Source organism: Anopheles ziemanni, chromosome 2, assembly GCF_943734765.1.
Source record: "Anopheles ziemanni chromosome 2, idAnoZiCoDA_A2_x.2, whole genome shotgun sequence".
NCBI classification, from domain to species: Eukaryota; Metazoa; Arthropoda; class Insecta; order Diptera; family Culicidae; genus Anopheles; species Anopheles ziemanni.
The window spans coordinates 58,543,047-58,567,050 of NC_080705.1; the positions used below are offsets into that span (position 1 = coordinate 58,543,047).

Genomic DNA, 24,004 nt, shown 5'->3' on the forward strand with positions numbered 1-24,004 from the left:
TAAATATTACTATAATTTTTGTGTTGCATTTTCAATTATTTATGGGTCAAAAACTTTTTAGAACTAATGACAGCTGGCTATCAAAAATGATAGCCATGGCAGTCAACGTGTTAAACTGTCAAACGAGCACAGTTTTCTGCCCCAAAATATACTTTAATTTTTGAATACACCTCTTTCCTGAGTATACAAGCTCATCAAAATGTACTAGGAACAATATTTAATATTGACATATAAAAACGCAAGAGTCTGCGGCAAGAATCAAACTCTTTGATTTTTTAGTACAGAAAATGCAAGGTCTATCGTCTTCGGTGATAGCCCCTATCTCTCCCATGGGAAAAAACGCATACGCAAGACCTTGCGTAAAGCTGTGACCACAGGTTATGGCAGGGAAAAACCGAGGGACCCCCTTTCCGACAACGACGTCATTCCCTTAGTAATGCGCCATCCCTAGTAACTTTCTTAATAGGCTTGTTTACATCACATCGTGAATCGTTGCCCTCACAGTGTGGAGAGATAGTGCAGAAATAATGTTTTCCAGTACAACGGTTACACACACCGTTATTTATGTTTTTAATCATTTTCATTCGAGGTTAATTATCCAACAGAATACTAAACAAATCTTTTTAAAGATTAGTAGAATGTCTAAATAATACTCGCAAAAACACCAATAGAAGCCGCCATACCAACGTGATCGTGTCCCATGTTTTGATTAGCTCTGACTCCCGTGACAAGCGCGTCGGCAATCGAAAGAATACAAATTGTTTGTTTAATTTCTCCCTCATTCTTGCGATGTTTTGATTGATATAATTTTTTGATAAGCAGTCGTCATCTCTTTTCTTCTTGGCATAATGACCTGTTGGTCATGCCTGCCCGTTAAGGGCTTACGAGACTTGTTTCCCTGTTGTACGTGGATAGTCACTCCTCTCGTACAGGGGAGGGTCCGGTCTCGGTTGGGATTCGAACCCACGCCTTCGAAGTGGTGAGCCCCGGCGCTCATGGGCTGATTTTCTAACCGGCGCTACCGCTCGGCTGTCGCGGACCCCCATATACAGTCGTCATATCACTTCCAAATACATTGATGTTTGCTTACCGTTTATCCGATTAATGGTTTTCCGTGAAGATTTTCTACAATAAGATAAAAATGGCTGCTCTCTCTCACGCTGTATTTCACAGTCGGTTCAAGAGATCCTGATTGATGCACTCGTACGCGTAATGGGCCATATCGCGAACAACATGCAATTAGAAGAGGAGGAAACAAAAAGGTAGTAAAAAGAAAGGCCGAAGAAATTACTTCTAGGAATGTACTGACCGGGATTGTCCCATCCGCATCGATCACTGGAGCTGCGCAGGGCTCGGTATACTTAATCTATTTTACAATGGAGATTACCAAAAACAAAAAATACCCGCACAGCTCGGTATCAACAAGTCGCGAGACTGTAACGTGTTCGCATCCCAGCTTCCTGTAACCCAACCATCGGCTGATCCCACGTCTGTCCGTTTGCCTATTAGAGCTTCACCGCACGTGCACAAATCTAGTGGACTCTACTTATCAGTGATGGTGATCGAGAAGATTGTTTGTCGTGTTCGTTCGTTCGTTTAAACTTCCACCACCCTCCTAAGCCCCTTTCCAACTTGCTCCTTAGTAACCGCTGCCCGGTCTTCGCCTACAGATCGTATCTCGTTGCGGGCGGCTGAGCTTTGTGTCGGTGCAATCGCAGCAAATGAACGACGAACAAAAAAACAGAAAACAAGAAATACGTGCAACCCAACATACACTCACACATTGCTTCCTTCGTCGAATGTTTTACCGACTTTTGAACACCATCGCAGATTCAGGTTCTAACTGTGATGGCCTTCTTATAAATAACTGATCAATCAAGAAGGTGATTCCAATAAACCACTGATAATCGGAACGATCGTTTGCTCGGTTCTAGGGAAGTTTCATCCTCACTGGGAAGAAGGTTAACAAGCGCATTGATTGAACGCAGCTACTATCTAGTACAAAATACTACAAGTGTGGATTAGGAACTGAGTGTGTTTTATTTAATCTTCCGATAAAACTTCGAGAAGCGCCACAGCAAAACAAGGTGTGAACCGAATGTGAGTAGTCTTATCACAAATTTACTAAACACAATTTAAGATAGATGCACATACCAAATCCAATGTATTGAGCTCAGTTTTAACTACCGAACGAAGGTTGGAAGGCAATTCATTAGAGAGTGTAAAATAATGCGGGGAAAGTTGGAAGAAATCGCTTACTTTAGAAAATGTTTACGAGTTCGATACTCGCATGCTTGATAACGGAAAGGTTCGCGTGATCTTCTATTTGAAAAGTTGTCTCAAAGTCTTGCAAAACGATGTTTTCGAAATGACTAAGAAAAGTTAAAAGATGACCTTTGTCTTCGCGAAAATCAATGCACTAATTAGGCGCTATTTACCGTCGCGCCACACCTAATCAGTCGATCAGACGCCAAGACTGATAAGCGCGAAAGGGTATTCGATGGCAAGGGCTGACTAGTAGCCTGCATAATAGCTTTATTTTCCACAACTTGATCCTCGTTGCTTCGTCTAGTAGGCTGTTTACAGTAGGGCAAAATGATGCAGCTTCCCATACTAATTCCACGTGATTTGCCTTAACGATAGAAAGCATTTCGCATGTGAGTTTGTAATTATTTCCTCCTTCAAACCCCCGACATTGGTAGGTAATATTAGGGACTTGGTCTGCCTACAGGAAAGGATCGGATCGACATGGGCAAAACAACACCCATAAGTTACTACGGGCCCCATTCAGCCATCAGAGTAACAGTTGCAAACCAGCGGCAGAGATTCTCCAAAACAATCCACCAAGGGTCATAAAACGGTAACCCTCCCATCCTAGCCCTACCTTATTGGTGCACATGCGGGATGGGGACAACGGGTCAGAGAGGTCGCCTACGAGGACGATCATATAAAAAAGGGCCCAAAACGGTAATTGGAACAGCAACTTGTACAGTTGTAGGTCGATGCAAAACAATTAATCACGATCGCGACACCCGGTGCGTTGTTTCTAGTTTCTTCTCATAGTAGTATGCCCAATAGTGATTCGTCCGGTGGTATCTACTCCCCTCTTCCACAGGTAACACTGACCGACTCAGAAAGCGAAGCAGAGCTGCTGCGGCGTACGATTGCGGTCCGTCGGACAACGGAACAAACGTTCGGAGGAATTACTCTTGGTGGTGGTGGTGGTGGTGGTGTGACGACGACTATCATTATGAACGGCATAAAGGGATGCGCCGCGGCCGAGATGAGCTCCCCTTGTGGCACCGAGAACGGTGGAGCGGCTCTGTATGACGGTGGCTATCCTCCGAGCCCGAGCGATGTTGAGGACGCGAGCGGAGTATTCCACGTGGACGAGGCCGGTCCGATACCGGACCACAAAATGTCCTCACCCAGAAAGTGCTGCTTTGTGGCATCGCTAGTGGTGTGCTTTCTAGCGCTGATCGTTTTTCTTTGGGTGATTCCTTGTTCGGATGATTTGTCTTGCCCGGCCAGGTACGGAGGAGAATACTCTTCATGGTTGCTTAATCTAACCTCTGTTTTCGATATCCTACAGGGGAGAACGAGTGAAGACGCAAAACTGGATACGGAACTACGATAAGATTGAATTGAAAGGTGTGATAAACGTAGTCAAGGATGTTCATCGTAAAAGCAAGAACCTCGTCTTCATGTACCGTGGCGATAAGATGTTCCCAGAGTTTGACGATTCGTACCGCCGACGGAACGGGATCATTTCGCTGCTGGGCAGCTCCGGCAAGGTTGCTTGGTACGATCAGATGACTAATGAACCGAAGAGCATCGACTGCACGCTTTTAGACGCCGACCGAAGTGGCGCCCCAGACTGCCTGGTACTGGACGAGCACGGCCAGCTGGAGTGCATCGATCCGCTGTCCGGCGAGTGGCTTTGGCATGCGGAGGGCTACAATCGGCGCAGCAGTAGCGGGCGACAGAACGATATGCTCGACTTTCCCCTGCTCATCCCGGACGTCGATGGGGACGGCGTGTACGACCTCCTGTTCGTGACGAGCTCCAGCGAGACGAAGCACAACCGGTTGGTGATGATTTCCGGCCGGAAAGGGCTCACCATCGGTGACTCGTACGCCGTCAAGGAGTGCCTGTACGTACATAAACTGATGCTGGATGAAGAGTTGAACGTGAAGTTTAACTGCGTGCGCGAAAAGTCCGAGCAGCAGAAGGCCAAATCGCTGCCGGAACTTTATAAACTGATCCACCGAAAGGCCCTAGATATGCGCGTGGAGCACCTTACGCCTACCGTCCTGCCGCAGCACAAGTTCTTCGGTCAGCGGCGTAACACGGAGAAGCAGCGCACCCTCACCAACGTCGGTGGGAAGCAGTTGATGGTGGAGAATCGGGGCAAGTGTCCGGAGAACTGCTCCACCTCGGTACTCCTGACTGAAGAGGCTACCGGTGAGCTGCTGTGGAATATGTCCGGCCGACACCTGTACGGAATGCAACCGGTTGGATTGACATTTTCCAACTTTGGCTCCGACAACCGGTCCGCGGTTTACGGGTTCGTGATAAAGTTCTGGGAATGGAGCCAGCGCGATCCGGATAATCGAAGTTCACGCGTCCTAAAGGAGACCATCAAGCTGATCGTGTTCAATTCCACCTACATCAAGATCAAGAACACGAGCCAGAGCAATGTGATTCAGTTCTGTCGGGAACCGATCGGTGGAGGTGGTGACCCGGCGGAAGGACTTTGCCAGCCGGACCTAAACTATCAGGAAAACTCTCTGCTCATCGCCGACCTGGACGATGATGGTTCGCAGGAGTTGGTGTCATACTACTCGACGTTCGTGAAGTCGGCCACTGGAGACGCGGACGGCATGGGTGCCGGGGTGGGCGTCGGACCGGGTGCCACGATGAAGCTGAAGACGTACGTCCAGCTGCTTCGACTAGAGTCGGAATTGCCGAAGCTGTACGCGCTCTGATGGCGCTAAACACCGTTAAAGGAATGTTCTCCGACAAACAGAAGGGTTCCGGGTCATTAGCCCTTCGGTAACAATATTCCACTCATCCAAATCGATTGCAAACCGCAATGTGTGATCTCATACCAACGGTTCCAGTTTTATGATTCATTGTACTTTACCTTTGTCGATGTTACTTCATAGGATATCACTACGCTAGTCTCATAAATTTACATGTATATGAACACTAATGATAGTTATAGTGGTGGAATGTGTTAACATGTGCAGGATAATGATAGTAATTGGCGTTGGGATTCGTGTACTGGTGCTGTGACGCAAGCGACGCAACGAAGGATAGACTTTCCCAATCCTCGCACTCATCGGCATATGATAGCAGTAGAAAGCTAGTGACTATTATCACATGCACACACAACCAAAGGCACCGTGGCAAGCACACGCTTCTATTTTCATAGCCACACAATCAAAAGACATGGAAAAATGTAGTTTCTAAATAAAGATGAATAGTGCTCCACTAGGACCTAATGTTGAATACGACTGTGCAGGGACAGTGGTTAGCAAATGTTAATATAAATATGGAAGAAATTCTTAACTTAGTTTAGATTCTCATCTGACCTGAAAAAACGCTCTTAAGCACCACGTAAGATTTACGAAGCTCTTGGCGTAACTAGCACAACTTAAAAGTGAAGCACCCTTGTATTTACAACCTCCACGTAGGATTTGCTTTCGGTTAAAAAGAAATGCACATAAAACCATATAAGGTTAGGAGTCCATAAGGACATGTGCATAATTTTTAAAACGGGATTAGGGATATTTTTTTCTTCCTATTCGAGTCATATTTCACTAATTACGAAGCAGATAATTTAGGCCGTTAGAAGAAGATAAGAAGGCTGCTTTAGTTTTGTCTGTACACTTTTTTAGCTAACACCAATTAAAACGTTGTAAATCCCTGCAGTGCTGATAAAACATGTTTTTATCATGGTAATAACAAGATGTAGTGCACCGATAGGACTTTAAGCACATCGCAAGGCCGTGTTTTACTGGTGTGTTATTAGAACCATTTATAAATCGCCATATCTAAATGCAAATATTGTGTAGATGGCTTACCACCGCGCAGTCACTTTCACTCGTTATGGTTCTATCCTCTTAACCCTGGCGATTTAATCTCAGGATGTCAGAGCAATCGTAGTGAACGATGTAAGGCAGGGAAAAATCGAGGGACCCCCTTTCCGACAACGACGTCATTCCCTTAGTAATGCGTCATCCCTAGAAACTTTCTTAATAGGCTTGTTTACATCACATCGTGAATCGTTGCCCTCAAAGTGCTGAGAGATAGTGCAGAAATATGTTAATGTTTGCCATTACAACGTATACCCACACCGTTATTAATTTGTCTTAAATCATTTTTATTCGAGGTCAATTCTCCAACAGAATACTTGAAAAAACCCCTATTAAGATTAGTAGAATGTCTAAATAATACTCGCAAAAACACCACTAGAAACCGCCATAGCAACGTGATCGTGTCCCATGTTTTGATTAGCTCCGAGTCCCGTGACCAGCGCGTGATTAAACAGCATGTCGCTAAACTACATTCAGTACTAATTTCGGGAACAAACATCGGAAGAAAACAAATTGCCTGTTCCTCTTTTCCCTCATTCTTGCGATATTTTGATTGATATAATATTTTGATAAGCAGTCGTCATCTCTTTTCTTCTTGGCATAATGACCTGTTGGTCATGCCTGCCCGTTAAGGGCTTACGAGACTTGTTTCCCTGTTGTACGTGGATAGTCACTCCTCTCGTACAGGGGAGGGTCCGGTCTCGGTTGGGATTCGAACCCACGCCTTCGAAGTGGTGAGCCCCGGCGCTCATGGGCTGATTTTCTAACCGGCGCTACCGCTCGGCTGTCGCGGACCCCCATATACAGTCGTCATATCACTTCCAAATACATTGATGTTTGCTTACCGTTTATCCGATTAATGGTTTTCCGTGAAGATTTTCTACAATAAGATAAAAATGGCTGCTCTCTCTCACGCTGTATTTCACAGTCGGTTCAAGAGATCCTGATTGATGCACTCGTACGCGTAATGGGCCATATCGCGAACAACATGCAATCAGAAGAGGAGCAAGCAAAAAGGTAGTAAAAAGGAAGGACGAAGAAATTACTTCTAGGAATGTACTGACCGGGATTGTCCCATCCGCATCGATCACTGGAGCTGCACAGGGCTCGGTATACTTAATCTATTTTACAATGGAGATTACAAACAAAAACTACGCGCACAGTTCGGTATCAACAAGTCGCGAGACTGTAACGTGTTCGCATCCCAGCTTCCTGTAACCCAACCATCGGCTGATCCCACGTCTGTCCGTTTGCCGATTAGAGCTTCATCGCACGCACACAAACCTAGTGGACTCTACTTATCAGTGGAGTCGTCTGTACGGCAACTGTCGGTGGCCGTGATGCGGCTCGATTGCTGACGTAGGCACTGGGAAGCGTGGACACAGGGGTCTTCTCGGGCCTTCTGGTCCGATCGTTCGACGATGTTGTGTCGGTGGCAACTATACGAGCGGCCTGCAGCACACTTCTATCGAACCAGAACGACGGCGTGGGCCAGCGGAGCCTCGTGATCGGGAAGATTGTTTGTCGAATTCGAACACAGTTTCTACCGCTTTCCCGAACCCTTTTCCAGCTTGCACCTGAGTAATCGCTGCCCGTCTTCGCCTACAGATCCTCGCCGCCTATCTCGTACTTCGATCACTTTGTGGGCGGATGAGCTTTGTGTCGGTGTAATCGCAGCTAAATAAACAGCATGAACAACGAACAAAAAAAAAAAACAAGAAACACAAGCAACCCAACATACACTCACACATTGCTTCCTTCGTCGAATGATTAACCGATTTTTAAACACGATCGCGGATTCAGGTTCTAACTTTGATGGCCTTCTTATAAATAGCTGATCAATCGAGAAAGTGATTCCAATAATCCATTGATAATCGGACCGATCGTTTGCTCGGTTCTAGGGAAGTTTCATCCTCACTGGCAAGAAGATTTACAAGTGCAAATTGCATTGATTGAACGCAGCCGCTATCAAGTGCAAAATTCTACAAGTGTGATATAATTATTAGGAATTGAGTGAAATTTATTTGAGTGAAACAGATATTCGAGAAGGGTAACAATGACTGCCTTCGTCAACGATAGCAAACAAGGTGTCAGCCGAATGTGAGTAGTATTATATAAAAACAGTTTAAGTTAGATGCACAATGTCTTGAGCTCAGCTATAAGTACCGGAAGAAAGTTGGAAGACAAATCATTAGAAAGTTCAAAATAATGCGGAGAAAGTGGGAAGATATCGGTGCAATGTACGTAATTGATGTACTTTACACTTGGGGCAATTTATTTCATTGCAAATTAGTTTTCCGCACTCGCCTTGTATGTCCTTGCAGTCAAATCAATTGCCGCTACATTTGCAACCCATATAACCATCAATCATCGTGTCGTTCTTCCGCTATATCTCGGGCCTCGACAAATTGTCGTTTCTTAGACTTGAATCGATGCACTTGATGGAGGGCTGGTTTTTTGCTGCGATGCTGTAATAAACACCCGCCCGGACAGCATCGTCTTCCACTCCATCCGACCCGCCGTCCGCTATTTAACAAGGCCAATCATGGTCATTTTCTTGGACGCGCCCGCTTCTACAATGCGCACAAAACCTAGCCACCGCGGAGGGCTTGGCAACGTATGACCATGCACCGTCGTAATGTATCGCCCTTTTTGAACCGAATCGCACAAGCGAAACGCTGTAAGTGCTGGAAGCCGGACGAAAGGAGATGCATTCCACTAACCAGTTCCGCATCCATACGAGGGATACAATTGTGACATCGTACGTCAATAGGGAAGTGGAGAAGTTTCTCGCTGGATGGCGGCTCATATGGCTGTCTCCGGGGGCTTCGGCCCAAAAACATTACCACTATTGACCGTTACGAAAACATAAGAGAGTTTATAAACAAATTAAGTCTCCGCGGGTCGCTATCAGCGGGTTCAACATTCTGGAACAGTCTGTCGTACGCTAAACCAAATCCTCACGCCAGAGGTACGTCTGACATGTTTGCGTTGGCACTGCAATCAACGCAAATCATAATATTACTCTCTTGACCTCTAGCTTGCTTTAGAAAATGTTTACGAGTATGGAGTATGGTTGGTAACGGAAAGGTTCATGTGATCTTCCATGAGAAAAGTTATCTCAACGGCAAAACGATGTTTTTAAAATGACTAAGAAGATTTGAAAGATGACCTTAGTCTATCTAAGCGAAAATCAATGCAGTAATTGATGCGCACTAGATCGTAAAACACTCGTAGTTGTTTGATTGTGCTTGGACTTAATAAATAACGCGATGAAAAACACTTCCATAACGACCCCCTGGTTAGGGATCTATTTACCGACGCGCCACACCTAATCAGTCGATCAGACGCCACGACCGATAAGAGCGAAAGGGTATTCGTTGGCAAGGGCTGCCTAGTAGCCTGCATAATAGCTTTATTTTCCACAACTTGATCCTCGTTGCTTCGTCTAGTAGGCCTTTTTATAGTAGGGCAAAATGATGCAGCTTCCCATACTAATTCCACGTGATTTTCTTTAACGAGTGCAAGCATTTGGCATGTGAGTTTGTACCATATTTCTTCCCTCAACCACCCGCCATTGGGAGCTAATGTTAGGGACACTACAATTTGAAGAACCTGCGTTTAGCCTTGACCTGGCTACAGGGAAGGATCGGATCGACATCCTGTGTCCTTCATTCTACCGACAAGCGCAGATAATCAATGGAGCCGCTTATTTGTTTTGAGTACGTGACGTCATCCCGGCTCGGGGCAAAACATGTTGTTTTGTCGACGCTCCTTCGCTGAAGTGCCGTACTATTTACGAATGAACCGATGATCTAGCCGAGATGTTGGTTTGCAGTAAAACGGGAACACATATTTTCGCAGAATCTTGCTCTGGGACCTAGATTATGGACGAGTTTTTAATGGCTTGTTGTTTTTCGTTCGCAATAAGCTGAGAGGTCCTGCGGGTTCTACGTCTACGATCGGGTTGGGATTTCCGCATACCGCTTATGAGTGCTAGGGCCAGCAAAAATGTCACCCCGGTTCGTAATGTCCATACGTACAAGATTTTTCTCACTCCTGCGACAAAGCGACGGCGAGTCGTAGGCTCACAGTAGGGGAAAGGAATCTGATTAGTCGACACCATCGTCATCGTTGATTGCATTCTTGCGGCACCTCAGGGGTTCGCAAAACATGCCTGCAAGCAGAACAAAGACCATTTAATTTACCAGAACTTATGACGTATATAGCTTCAGGCAGTGGGTGCTCCACCAGTTCGTTCGTTTACGCATCAGCAGCGGTGTTTTCAGCAAACTCGTTCATGCCGAAAGGTGGGGTTCGGTGGAGCTGAAAAAAATACTTTCGCGCCGCAGACATGCCAGAACCGGCGGGGCCTTTGTGGCGTGTGGCTAAAATGACGTTGGACCGTTTAAATTATTCAATGTAATATCACTTCCTGGACTGCCACGCGTCTGCTCTACTTGCGAATAACTGAATGTACGAATGGAGTTTGTACTAAAAGTTAGTACTAGCGCGCCTCCATTGCTACCGAGTACACTGTAAAGTGGTCTGGTCATATTTAAAATTAATTATAACCCTCGCTACCCTCACCCCATGCCGTCCGTTCACCATCCGTTCCTACTTGGCTGTGTTCCGATGTTGTCTTCTCGATCGATCCCGAGGCCTGTAGGTTATGTTTTGTTCTCACCCGCCGGCCTCCGCACCTTATGTTTATTGCAATCAACACAACATTCACCTCCCTACCCTCCGGCTCATCATCTCACATTGATCTTCCATCACCACCTCCCCACCACCACCAACACAATCTCGAACCGTAGCGAACGCATCGATGGCGCGCGCACTCGTAATCAGTGCTCTGGAAGCTTTCCTTTTTGGTCTCAGTCGAGCTTTTATGCCATCGACAACGTCGTGCGACCGGTCAGTACCAGTCCAAGTGCGACAGTGGACGGTTCGCAGTTACAGGAAGCACTAAATCTAGCGACATCACAGTAGTCGTCGCTTTGTCTCATTCGAAAAACGTCATTCAATCGTACCGAGTCGGTTGGCATTTGTTCTGTGTCCCAAGAAAAAAAAGCATTTTGTTGATTTAGTGACAAGTTGTGTGTCTATAAAAAAAATTTGAACATTTGAATACGAGAAATTGACCGTTTCGTGGCAGTGAAAATATTTACTTGCTAAAACGGTTGCAAGTGTTGAAAGCAGTTTTTGTTTTAAAATTTGGAAACCATATCGAAAAGTTCCACAACTGACTGAATCAAAACTACCGAAGATGAGCAAGTTTAGCAACATGCAAAACGGAACGTCGAAAAACGGCGTTACCAACGGTCATCACCAAAATGGCCATTCGGTCGCCGACCGGAATGGTGATACTACGGTCGATTACCGGCCCCAGTGCAACGGTGGACCATTCCATATGCCTCGCAGTTCGGAGCACTCTGGGTAAGTTACTTGTGCCGGGGAGTTTGTGACATACGGTGTGTCAACAGAAATGTCCACAAATGGCTTCCTCGGCGGTGTCATTTTCACCGAACTGGCAACAAACTGGAAAGCCGCAGGTGAACGCGTAGGCAAAATCCATTGGAAAACATGCAAGTGCATGGAAAACATGCAAACGAAATAGTTTCGAAGATGCCAGTTGTTTACGTACGCTGATTGCCTTCTAAACAAGATGGGACATTGATATTCCGCTTTTGGAAAATTATACTCTCCTTTAACAAATTATGGTTTGAAGAATTGCTTGCGGTTGGCGCAATGGTCTCGTATTTTGAATAATATTTTTCTTTACCGTCCTGCCGGGTAATCAATTGAACACACAAACCGTTGGGCATTCTACGTCACGCGTATGTTTTGACTAACATATTCTTATCGCAAGACAGAGCAATGGAATCAACAAAAATACTATTGCGCTTCAATGGAACCGGCCCGGTCGAACATTCCACTTTAGGGCACAGGCATAAATCTGTCAACGACCCTCGGTAGGTCTCGGTAAAGCTTGCTACGGCGCAGAATTGGAAATGGGTCCAGAACCGTGCAAAACCACCTTCGAATCCTATTGGTTCTTATCAGCATGTAGACAATGTCTCGAGCCCATCGTCATGGGACGTAAACAGTTCTGGAAAAATGGGAATGTCCTAAATCATACGATTCGGGACGTCGGCGGTAGGTGTGTTCGTACGTTTGTTGTTAGGTTGACTACAGACTGACCGTGGATCGGTACAATCCCGGCGACTCGGCAAATGGGGATCGTGCCCCCATAGTTCTGGGTCATCGCAGGTCAGCTGTGAGATTGGTGGCACATTTTCACTCCACATCATCAACCAACCGACGCCGTTGCCATCCGTGGTAAGAATGCAGCCGCACAGGCTCTGGAAATGCAGGGCAGCCAGCTGGCTCGGTTGCGAAATTTTGCGCTCCTTCTGTGGCGGCATTTCTGATAACGAATGACAGTACGTAATTACTCGTGGAGAAGCCCTGGGGCTATCAGGAACAGGTTAACTTCAGGTGGAGGAAAAGATTGTTTAGCCAACAAAAGTTGCCGTTGGGCAGAAAGGGTGCCAATTTGGAGTAATTTAGTTGATTGTGGTCTTCGATGGTCGTTAGGTGAAAGGTACAGAAACGTGGTTACAAAATGCTATAATTGAAGATGTCCGTCATTCATAACACATAATAGTTCTAGGCTCTATTCTTCTGTATCTCTAGCAATTCTCGGTTCTGTCATACGCCGTCACTAACCAATGCTATGTTCATTTTTCAACCATTGCTATACAGGTACACCTATGACACTCTGCAGGAAATTGCCAAGTTCCTCATGGACCGTACTGAGCTCCGTCCCAAAGTGGGCATCATTTGCGGTTCGGGCTTGGGAACGCTGGCGGATCAGCTGACCGATGTGGACAGTTTTGACTACGAGACGATACCACACTTCCCCGTGTCGACGGTCGCGGGCCACGTTGGACGGCTCGTGTTCGGTTATCTTGCCGGTGTACCGGTCGTCTGTATGCAGGGTCGCTTCCACCATTACGAAGGATACCCATTGGCCAAGGTAAGCAGAACAGAAGGTGTTTCCTGTTACGTAGATAGTAAAGTGTTCAAGCCTCACTTTGTAGGCTTAAGCTGAAGGTGATTCATGAAACCTCACGAATGTCTTTTGCTTGTTTCTGCAGTGCTCGATGCCGGTCCGGGTGATGCATCTGATCGGCTGCACTCATCTGATCGCGACGAATGCGGCCGGTGGCGCTAACCCAAAGTTCCGCGTCGGCGACATCATGCTCATCCGGGATCACATCAATCTGATGGGTTTCGCCGGCAACAACCCGCTGCAGGGACCGAACGATGAGCGTTTCGGGCCGCGATTCTTCGGCATGGCCAACACCTACGAACCGAAGCTGGTGCAGAAGGCGAAGGAGATCGGCCGTCAGATCGGCATCGAAAACGAGCTGCGTGAGGGAGTTTACACGTGCCTGGGTGGACCGAACTTCGAAACCGTCGCCGAGGTGAAGATGCTGGCCATGCTCGGTGTGGACGCGATCGGTATGTCGACCGTCCACGAGATCATCACCGCCCGCCATTGCGGCATGACCTGCTTCGCCTTCAGCCTCATCACGAACATGTGCACGATGAGCTACGACGAGGAGGAGGAACACTGCCACGACAGTATTGTCGGCGTAGGCAAGAACCGGGAGAAGACGCTCGGCGAGTTCGTCAGTCGCATCGTCAAGCATATCCACTGCGAGGCAAAGAAGTAACCGGAGGAGCGCCGGAAGTGATCGCCAGATTTATGAACCTTTTGTACAACTCGTTCATTAGCTCTTAAATGGCGCATTTTAACTAGAATAATCAATTTACTACTAGCGGACGGGGGCAGACGAGAATAAGTGCAATGTTAGGTATAAGTAGTGATAATTCAAGCATGAGCATTTTTTGGATGTCGATATATTTTACCTATTTTTTATATTCGTTGAATAGAAATAAAATTCCTTCAAAATGGCAAAGCCCTTTAAAAGATTTACTCCATTTGCTTTTACTTATAGAATGAATTAAGTCTCTTTTCACTTAGTAGCGTGAAATCTTTTAAAATAAAAATGTATAGATGTATCAACTCGTCCATCTTAGAATCAATTACTGATATATCAACAACTTCAATTCAATTCCATTCCGACCGGGCTTCTGACTCTGCTTGACTATGACCCCCAAATGGAATGCTATGCAAAAACTCACACGCACATGTTTCCATACATACTCACTTACAATTGCAGTGCCCCAACAGTGGCCTTTGCTCTGGGTTGGCGCTTATATTCCGGGGTGTAGACGTTTATGTTGCACGCCCGGCAACACTCCAAAGAGCTGCGCGAGGGTACCGCGAGCATAATCAACCCAATCGCCATCAGCACCAATTGCCACTGATGAGGCCAGTAAATTGCGTTTACGCGAAACGTTCGCTAAAGATGCTGAATTGATTCAAACGCTCGACAAAACTGACGCGGTGCGGTTAGGATGAAAAGAAATTTTACGAGGCACCAACACTCTGCTATGTACTTTTGGTTGATCCAATAGAACTTTTAACCATTTCCTGCGAATAATCAAGTATAGATTATGAATGTTTCGTTTCTTTTCAGTGTAAAGTCACCGGAAAGCAAGCGTCCTTAAATTATAGCAGTTTTATAGCATATTAGCTTTGACACCACGGTTGAAGGTGTCTCCGCTATACGGTACTAAACCGATTCAAAGTGTCTCCGCTTATAACGGTTGTTTTTTATAGAATAAGATCTTGTACTAAACAGTGGTTTATAATTGCTGTAAACTGTTGGTTATTTTTCGAAATCGAACAGGCTTTATTTATATTTTTTGTGCTAGGTTAAATTTTGAATCACTTTGATTTATTTGATTTCCTGTGTGCGTTCAAATTCGCAGTAAAATTATCAGTGCCTTAATTCCATTATTCCTATCACACCAGAACAGGAAACAATACCGATCTCTAAGATACTTACGTTCTGACTGTCGACATTGTCTAGAACTCCATTGCACAACTGAACATTTAAATCAATTAACCGACAGACGCTTTACTTTTAAAGGCCTTATCACGCCGACCGACAAATGAAACGCTACTTCAGACTTCTTACCCGCGCCGGTGTTCAAAGAGAACGCCACAGCTCATCCATTCGTCAATCTCTCGACGGATGACAAACCCTCCCCGGGACATATGGCGCGCGTGTAAAGTTTATGCTGATAGCGCACACGATTTAGTTGCATTCGATCGGTCGGCACGAGCGGTTCGTAGAAAATCTCGGCGAGCTTCAAAGGCCGCGTGTGTGTCAGTTTGGTGGAAATCACTGAGGATTATTGTTGTAGGAAATTTCAAAACAGGATATTTTTTTTAAATCTAAACAGTGGGGAAAACGGACCAAAATTTAAAAAGTTCTTTGCGAGTTCCAAACAGACCCCCGGTAAAAGAACAAAAATGAATGTGAACGAAGGATCTTTGAACGGAAGTGCAAACGGAGTGACAAGTGAAACTGGAGCGAAATCAGCTAGCAAAAGATCAAATGGCCTGTGCAATCCAGTGAAAGAGAATTCTAGGTAATATAGATCATATATAAAAGGTGGTGAAAAAGATTAACCCATAACAAAACCTACAGCTATAAGAGTGTCAAATTTAAACCACTATGAGGCACCATTCCTTAGAAAGGAAACTGGTTGTCATGGTCTGATACAAATAGATGATGCATGGAGCCTGCGTAACGGTTTAGCCCTAAAACCGGATGGAAACGCTGCATCGCCGACCCCTACTCGCTGCTAACGTTCGAACGCTGGGCTAGGGCAAGGTCAGCGTGCTTGCATTACCATAAATAATGATGCCCCAAACCTGCACCTTGCGGCGACTGTTCCACTGGCTGTACTTTCTCTTTCCGGTGGGGAGGGACATGTGTGTGTGTGTGATTTTATGAGCTCAAATGCGTGTGATAACTGCTGTGTTGATTGTCGGAACGTGCGCATGTGATCAGATATGCTGAGATCAGCTGTGAAAAGTATCGAGTTTCACGGACAAAAAAGTCGGGAAACTCCCGATCAGCTACACATACACAAAAGGTTGATCTTTCAACTTCAGTTCTGTTTAGTTCATCAACCGTTTTTCTAGCCAGGTTCCGCTTTGGGTCTTTGTTCCAACATCATTACTAAATGAAGTACATTTGAATATTTTCCGAACTATTAAACTAACATTTTTCTCGATTCAGTTGCGATAGTTTTTAAAAACAATGGTTTGCCTAAACAGGATTATCCTTTTTGTTATATTATTATAATATCTTCTTCCTTTTTGCTTAAACAAATGTATTTTTCTAAGGTCTTTTAGCTAAACTTCTAAATCGAGAGAGTTTTTTCATCAGTATTGCAGAAAAAACATTTCACCAAAAGATATGATTATTTAGTAATGTACGTAGGGAGCTATAATAATCGCTACTTCGGTTTCAAAACTCTTTTCTTCACTCATTGCCTGTTTTAAGATTCGATTCTGTTAAGTTTGATTGAAATTCCCTCAACGAGTTGGTATCAAAGTTCCAATCTCATCAAATCACTATATAGTTTTTCATTACAGACAAGTTTTACAAATTATCATGTTTATATATAAAAATATATTGATGAGCTACGGTTAGAATTTCGTAATCGCAAGTACTTTTTTCAAATACAACTGGAAATGAAGCAAATTAAAGTTTGAACAATACCTTCGAAAAGTTTTTAACAAAGTAAAATATTTTTGTGCACTAATTTAACTCTAAGCCGAAAGATTCTTCCCCAAGCACATTGGTTCATTTTTTGTACAGTCCTCTTGTATCATTTTTTTTTATACTATTCCATCTTTCGATGAGTTTCGTGAAAATGATAGGCAGCGAAGAGCAATCATCACATATTAATTTTCGGTCAGAATTCTAGTCATTTAATTTTAGAGAAGTCAGTAACGATTGAAAAAATGAGAAATTGAAGTATCAGAAAATTAAAGGATTTCTAAATAACTTTATTTCAATGATTTCGAATCGTTTTTCCAGCATCAAATTACAAAATTGAGAACGGTTAATATTAACGCTTCTTTGCCTGCCAACGAATGCGAAAAGTTGTCTCTTTTTATTTACACATTTCAGCGTTTGTTTCACCTATCTTGTTCCAATCAGAAACAAAGAAATGGATATTCAAACGTTTAAGCCCCCCACACAGAGTTGCGAAAGAAGATCAGCTGGTCTAAGATTCTTGCTTGAATCACTAAACAAGCTTCATGCATAATTCCACCCAGTTTGTTCCGTTCCGTACACGCGCCAGATGCCACCTGACTTCCATCCATTGAAACTACCTTCAGTCCCTTCGAGGGAGTTTGAGTACGATTTGCCGATACGATCGTGTGTGGGACGCGTGCGGCTCGTTTTTTTTTCTTTCTGCTCGTGAAACGTGTCACTAACAATAATTAAAACCGTCAAGAAAAATTGCTGGCTAAACAGTGTTGATTCATTTATTTTTTTTTTCGTTTCCTTCGCCACCCCTCCTTAGCTATGGCAGCTACGAGATGGTGCAGGAAATCGCCACTTACCTGCTGGAGCGCACGCGCATCCGACCCCGGTGTGGCATCATCTGCGGTTCGGGGCTCGGCTGTCTGGCCGACCAGCTGACCGAGGTGGACAGTTTCGACTACGACGCGATACCGCACTTCCCCGTGTCGACCGTGGCCGGCCACCGGGGTCGGCTGGTGTTTGGGCGGCTGGGTGATGTGCCGGTCGTCTGCATGCAGGGTCGCTTTCATTACTACGAAGGATACTCACTGGCGAAGGTACGTTCAACAACGACCCGACTGCAGACCATTTCAACCTTACCCGCTCTTCCAGTGCTCGATGCCGGTCCGGGTGATGAGGCTGGTCGGTTGTACTCATCTGATCGCGACGAATGCGGCCGGAGCCATCAACAGTCAGTACCGAGTTGGCGACATCATGCTCATCCGGGATCACGTCAATCTGATGGGTTTCGCCGGCAACTGTCCGCTGCTGGGGCCAAACGACGATCGCTTCGGTCCACGCTTTCTCGGTATGGCTAAAGCGTACGAACCGGAGTTGTTGGCGGTGGCCAAGCAGATCGCCCTCCGAATGCCCGGAATGAACGAGATTCTCCGGGAAGGAGTGTACTGCTGCGTCGGTGGACCGAACTTCGAAACCGTTGCCGAGGGTCGACTGCTAGAGCTGCTCGGCGTGGACGCGATCGGTATGTCGACCGTGCACGAGATCATCACCGCCCGCCATTGCGGCATGACCTGCTTCGCTTTTAGCCTCATCACGAACATGTGCACGATGAGCTACGACGAGGAGGAGGAACACTGCCACGAAACGTTCGTCGACGTTGGCCGTCAGCTGGAGGGCCGCATCTGCGAGCTGGTAACGCGTGTCGCCGCCTCTATCGGGGACAGTGAGTCGACATAGACATAACTCATACGTGTTCCTCACCTCACTGCATTTCGAAAAGACAAAACAACAATCAAACTGTACCGAACATAAAACAAATAAAAGTCCAACACGACACACCACCCGTTTTCCATTTAACTACATTCGTTTTGGTTGTTGTATTTGTATAGCTGTTTGTCACGGTTTCCTTTGAATTTATTTTATAATATTAGATTTATCGTTAGGTTCTCCGCTTTCAAAGAATACGGTGCCGATAATCGGTATGTTCGTTTACAGTGTGTTATTCGTTTCCTTTGCGCTTTGTGTGTTTAATGTAATGTTTTCCACCTTCATGAGTATATGTTTCGGTACTTCTTCCTTCTTTTGGATAGTATGTACGTGTCTTCCATCTAAATCGTTGACCGTTGATACTATCCCGATATTCAAAAAGTGATGCTTCTTCATTTATATGTGTTCTTTGTTAGTCCGATTTCTTATTTATCATATGATTAGATCAGGGAGGGATGCATTTTTAATATTCTTAATTCTTTTTTTCCTTTTTTGTTGACTTTGGTGTCGAAATATGAGCCATTTTTTTTATGTTTCATGTGTGTTCCAACTGTGGTTGTTTGTAATTCGTCCTTATTTCATAATTTTTGCTCTTTGATCTCATTTTTTTATAATGGATTTCTTCGTATGTTTCTGCTCTGTGCGTCGATTGATTTCCTACAGTAGATTTTGAAATGTATTTAATTCGAAGAAATGGATTGGCGAACAGGTTGAGGTTTTTTTTACTAACATTCGTTTAGCGTGGCTACTCTCCAAATGCCCAAAACGTTCCGAAGTTCGGTCGGTAAATTGGAATGCAAATCTAAAACTGGCCAACCGAGCAATTGCGTTCGTACCTAATCTACTGAAGCAGGTTTGGTTTCTTTATGAGGGTTTCTTCCTGCCGTTTAATATTTTTCGAGTAATGATTGTGAATGAACCTATATTCTTCACAAAGTTACAATTATTTCCCCACGGTTTGCCATTATTACCATTCAGTACAAGTTTTGTTTTGCATTTATCGACAGAACAGTTAGAATTGGGATTAAGAAAAGAGTAAAAGTATTCGCTTCTTATAACGTACCATATTCCTGGGAGGTTTTCCTGTGTCATTGTTTTTTTTTCTTTTACATTTGTTTTTTTTCTCCTTCTTTTTGTTACATTTGTCCCACCATTTGCAATTAATATCAACTGAGCATTTGTGTAGATATTGGTTCTTGGTATTAATTTATTTCCCCTGCCTGATGGCCTTGTTTTGATTCCACTGTGGACCTAACTTGCACTGTGGACCAACGGACACATGTAATCCCTAAGGAGCCTAAACGAGAGGGTACCGTTCATTACGTTTAATATTGGTAGTGGAGTAAAACTGGTTCAAAAGGTTAATACAAAAAATTGGACAACTGTGTATGAGGGTTTTTATATGTTTCTTTTCTGTTTGCAATAATTCCTATCCCTGTCTTCTAGGTTTTGTTGTTGTTTGTTTTGTTGCTCTATTTTATCATTCCGTTGTGATTTTGGCGGTGGAGGTTATGTCTAAATTTGATTTTCGCAACTTCGCTCGTTTTTCATATTTCGATCGAATGTAGTTTTTTTCACTGGCGTAAAATACCAAATAAATAAGAGTATGATTTACCGTAATAGTTTGCCACAACGCTCACTATAAGTTTAACAGACGCTCGCACGTGGCAGAAAATGCACAATATAAAGACCGGGTGTGCATCGTAACACAAATATCACTGGTGGAAATGGAGCTGCACGAACTGTAAAACAACGCGCAGAATAAATGATTAGCGCGCTGACAAAGGAAATCAAACAAAATATACACACAGACACACTCCGGGTACCGGCGGCATTTTATGCTAAGGCCATCGGGAGGGTGGCCCTTGGCTTTGGGAAGATTAGCGGATGAACAATGCGCAGGAAACACGAACGTACAACCGTCACCAACCTGCCACGCATCAGCACGCCACTACCGAATCAAACCTATCCCGGGGGCTTTTGCGCTCCGAAGTATGTTGTGTTTGGTAGCTGATTATTTTCAAATCATTTCATCGGCGATCGACAGGCGCGAGAACCAGACTAGATGAAAGACTAGACCGAGTTCCTCCAAGGCGAATGCGTCAGACAAACGGTCGACTGGGCCATTTTTTCGTAACGAATAAAAACGACGCCACGCCGTACTGCCAGGTTCGGTTGGCGAATGTTCGAATTTTTTGTTGTGCTTGTCGTTCACAATCGAAATATTGAACCCACTCCGTGTCGTAAGGTTAATGTGTGTTTCGGCTCCGACGCTCGATAGGGCGGGCCTCCGGGGTCGTTAAATTTGGCTAGTTGCGCAATGCTGTTTCTTTGCCGCAGCAGTGACCGAAGAATGAATTAATCTTTTACAATATGTGGGGCCAGAACCTCGCTGAAGAATTTGAAAAGCATTCAGCAAACGAAAAAGCGAAAAGAACTTGATCAACGGACAATCACAGGTAAATTATTACAATAAACAATGAACAATAAACAAGATTGGAGTAAAAAACATAAGCGAATCACATTAATAAATCTAAATTGTTAAAAACTAATGAGGCGAAAGAAGATAAAAAGTAAAAGAAAAATTTAAACAAGAAGGAACAAAAACAAAAATGAACATGTTTGATTGTTTGATTTATTACGTGGTTTTCTCACTATACGTAGCATCCACAGTTGAGTCATCCATCAACTTTAGGGTGTCTGTTCCAGCGCTATTGATTTTTCATTGATACATAATTTCCGCCATCTATCAGCTTCGTTTTTTTTTTACCGTAGACTTGCTTTTGTTCACTTTCGCTTACCGTTTAACTATTCTAGTTTTCTACAATGCTGCGCGGGCCATTTCCCAGGTAACGGATTCTAATGAAAGTGAACAGTTTGGTTTGATCAGTATGTGTATGTTTGTTGGGTTTTTTCTTCGATCATCTCTCTTTCTCTCTTTCTCTGTCTTGTACAATGTCTAGTACCTTAAGCAGTATCGTAGTTATGGTTACGGGCACCAATAATTCGAAGCCTTTACAGTCGTACGCTGTCGTCTTTCGCTTACTAGATCCTTATGACACTTAGACCACTTCTGTGTATGTGTGTGTGTTGTGTTTACTTAACTTGGGGTTTTCTATCTTGTGATCGCTTGACGATCCAGCTCCTATCGTTCACCTTAGAAATAATCATTTGTGATTTACGCAAATACTACCTCAACTATAGTTTAAATTTCTGCTTTCCGTGCCTGGAAAACATCCGTCGTAAAAAAACAGGAATTGCGAAAAAGGTTCGTTCAATTTTGCACAAAAAAGCGCCTACCAGTCCGTCAATTGTTGTTTATGGTTTACTTTATATGTTTATAATAGCTACCTTCATTTCGGCATACGTCTCTCCACGTACACCACACATCGTACAGATTTGCCACCTTGGGGGTGGTTTGCATCACTTTCATAACTTACATACTTATTGCGATGACCGCAGGCGTGACTTCAGGTTAATTATTTAAATAAATAAATTATAGCCAACACACACAAAGAAAGAGGAAAGAGAACAAACAAATGAGGTTTACAACGACAGCTTAAATAATTGTTTCTATAGCAAAAAAAAAAACAAATGCTCACTCCATACCGGTAGAAAACACTAAAGGAAATATTCTCCTGTTGCAAACCTAAACATGGTCCTAATGCGAATTATCGTAGGAAAAAAAAAGTTTAGAAACTATTTTAGTTTTAATTTTAGGTATTCTTCAGTTTCCCTTAATTATCAGGAAAGAAACGAACGAGAAGAGAAGGCTTGATTGATTGATTAAAACTTATGTTTATATCCTGGCGATCCTTACCACTAGTACGCTTTGTAGTGTCCTCTTGCATACACGCTCGTTCAGACTCGTCCCTAACAATTACATAAACACGTACATACATGTCACACACACACACACACCACCAATTTCCTTTTGTTGTCTATTTTTCAAGCGTTCGTCACACAATATCGCATTTGTGATCGTGATTCTTCCTGGCTTCTCGATCGTTTCGGTTCTTCGGCAATCGCAGGCACGATCGCTTTCGTTTGTTCGTTAAGGTACTATTTCTTTCCCCCTCTGAATACCATTCTCAACCGAGCTTCACTAACTTTCGTCACATAAATGCAATATCAAACACGGTCCAGTCTGGCCCGAGGAGTGTGAATCTCCTTGCTACTACTACTTCTGTAGGCGTTTTTTCTGTTCCTTTTCGGCCTTCTTCTCCGCCTTCTTGAACAGTTTCTCACGCTCGCGACGTTCTTTTTCGTTCTGCTTGCGCTCCTTCTCGTTCAACCTGCGCAACTCCTTGATGTTGCGCTTTAGCAGCTTCTTATCGTCCCCACCCACGTTGAGGATCTTAAAGTCGGGCTTGTCGAGCTGCAGCAGCGCACCACCTTCGACCGCGTGCTGCATGAAGGCCGGTATATGGTGATCCAACCCGATTCCCAGCAACCATTGGCACACCTGTTGATAACAATAATTCATTAATTCATACTTTAGTGTTCATCAACGCAATGCCTCATCAATGTCAAGTCGTACCTGTTCATTAGACCACTCCTCGACGGGACCATTCTTCCACTGGTGTGTTTCGCGGATACGATCGCTGGAAAAGCTCGACGTCGAGCCGGAAAGATCGAGAGTACGGCTCGGAGAGTAAGCACCGGGGGACGTGGACCCACTGGAGGCGCTCGATGGCGAAGGGGGACCCTGCGATCCTGCCGCCGGACCACTTGCGTGTCCTTGCTGCTGCTGCTGTTGCTGCTGCCAAGGGCCGTTTCCGCCTGGAGGAGATAAATTTTGTGGAAGTATGTTTTTCACTGCGGATGAGACGGAGAGAAAGAAGAGAAAGCCAAGAAAAAAAAGAAAACACCAAAAGAAGCTACCATTATCTTTTGGCTCTTGACTACACACACACACACAAAACACGCACGCATATATAAGAAGGAAGCTGAATCTTAAGATCTGGAGCGAGCCTATTTTTACATTTTGTCACCAACATGTCGCGGTTGACATAAATCAGTTTATAAAATGTAGCCCGTGCAACGCGAGACCAGTAACGTACCTAATCCTGTTTCAATATGATGGTGAACAATTCCTGATTAAGTTTTGTTATAAAAACCAATTCAATTCGATTCGATTTGTTACACAAAATCAGTGACAAATTAGCGAAGCAATCATGATGGATTTAACAATCTAGGGCGTGACGATTTTTTGCTGTAAATTTAAAAAAAATATTTCTCATGTTTGCATTACAATATTCCGACAAATCCCACAACTACGATGGAGTACGAATTATTCAGATGGAGTCCGAATTAACAGATTGTATACCGGTTTGTCCATCAAAACCAAATTTTAATAGATGCGGATTACACATCAAACACCATTTTCCAATGACGTTTAAAGATGCCCAATCAAAAGACATC

General features: G+C 44.3%; 4 protein-coding genes across 4 annotated transcripts in view; 3 read left to right on the plus strand and 1 right to left on the minus strand.

The window, feature by feature from the left end:
* The first annotated feature begins 3,067 nt into the window (after positions 1-3,067).
* Positions 3,068-4,988, plus strand: LOC131293960 (uncharacterized). The gene is made up of 2 exons (XM_058322009.1): positions 3,068-3,531; positions 3,593-4,988. The coding sequence occupies exons 1-2, from the start codon at positions 3,068-3,070 to the stop codon at positions 4,986-4,988; spliced, it is 1,860 nt and encodes a 619-aa protein (XP_058177992.1).
* A 6,382-nt stretch (positions 4,989-11,370) lies between these two features.
* LOC131281010 (purine nucleoside phosphorylase) lies at positions 11,371-13,846 on the plus strand. Its single transcript, XM_058310262.1, has 3 exons — positions 11,371-11,540; positions 12,870-13,143; positions 13,265-13,846. The coding sequence occupies exons 1-3, from the start codon at positions 11,371-11,373 to the stop codon at positions 13,844-13,846; spliced, it is 1,026 nt and encodes a 341-aa protein (XP_058166245.1).
* Positions 13,847-15,558: 1,712 nt separating this feature from the next.
* Positions 15,559-18,550, plus strand: LOC131293961 (purine nucleoside phosphorylase-like). Its single transcript, XM_058322010.1, has 3 exons — positions 15,559-15,677; positions 17,634-17,910; positions 17,966-18,550. Exons 1-3 carry the CDS (start codon positions 15,559-15,561, stop codon positions 18,548-18,550), a joined length of 981 nt encoding a protein of 326 aa, XP_058177993.1.
* A 2,664-nt stretch (positions 18,551-21,214) lies between these two features.
* LOC131294936 (uncharacterized) overlaps positions 21,215-24,004 on the minus strand; it is a 28,295-nt gene continuing 25,505 nt past the window's right edge. The window contains exons 10-11 of the mRNA XM_058322991.1: positions 23,121-23,398; positions 21,215-23,045 (exon numbers count right to left, since the gene is read on the minus strand). Coding sequence (XP_058178974.1) covers positions 22,761-23,045; positions 23,121-23,398 — 563 coding nt within the window. The 3' untranslated portion in view covers positions 21,215-22,760. The remainder of the gene's footprint in view (positions 23,046-23,120; positions 23,399-24,004) is intronic.

Bases quoted from the DNA above. Each gene is read 5' to 3' on its own strand.
- LOC131293960 (XM_058322009.1), top strand. From the start codon at position 3,068: ATGCCCAATAGTGATTCGTCCGGTGGTATCTACTCCCCTCTTCCACAG. The intron at 3,532-3,592 runs GTACGGAGGAGA...GATATCCTACAG, and splicing joins GATTTGTCTTGCCCGGCCAG to GGGAGAACGAGTGAAGACGC.
- LOC131281010 (XM_058310262.1), top strand. From the start codon at position 11,371: ATGAGCAAGTTTAGCAACATGCAAAACGGAACGTCGAAAAACGGCGTT. The intron at 11,541-12,869 runs GTAAGTTACTTG...ATTGCTATACAG, and splicing joins CGCAGTTCGGAGCACTCTGG to GTACACCTATGACACTCTGC. The intron at 13,144-13,264 runs GTAAGCAGAACA...TTGTTTCTGCAG, and splicing joins AAGGATACCCATTGGCCAAG to TGCTCGATGCCGGTCCGGGT.
- LOC131293961 (XM_058322010.1), top strand. From the start codon at position 15,559: ATGAATGTGAACGAAGGATCTTTGAACGGAAGTGCAAACGGAGTGACA. The intron at 15,678-17,633 runs GTAATATAGATC...ACCCCTCCTTAG, and splicing joins CCAGTGAAAGAGAATTCTAG to CTATGGCAGCTACGAGATGG. The intron at 17,911-17,965 runs GTACGTTCAACA...CCGCTCTTCCAG, and splicing joins AAGGATACTCACTGGCGAAG to TGCTCGATGCCGGTCCGGGT.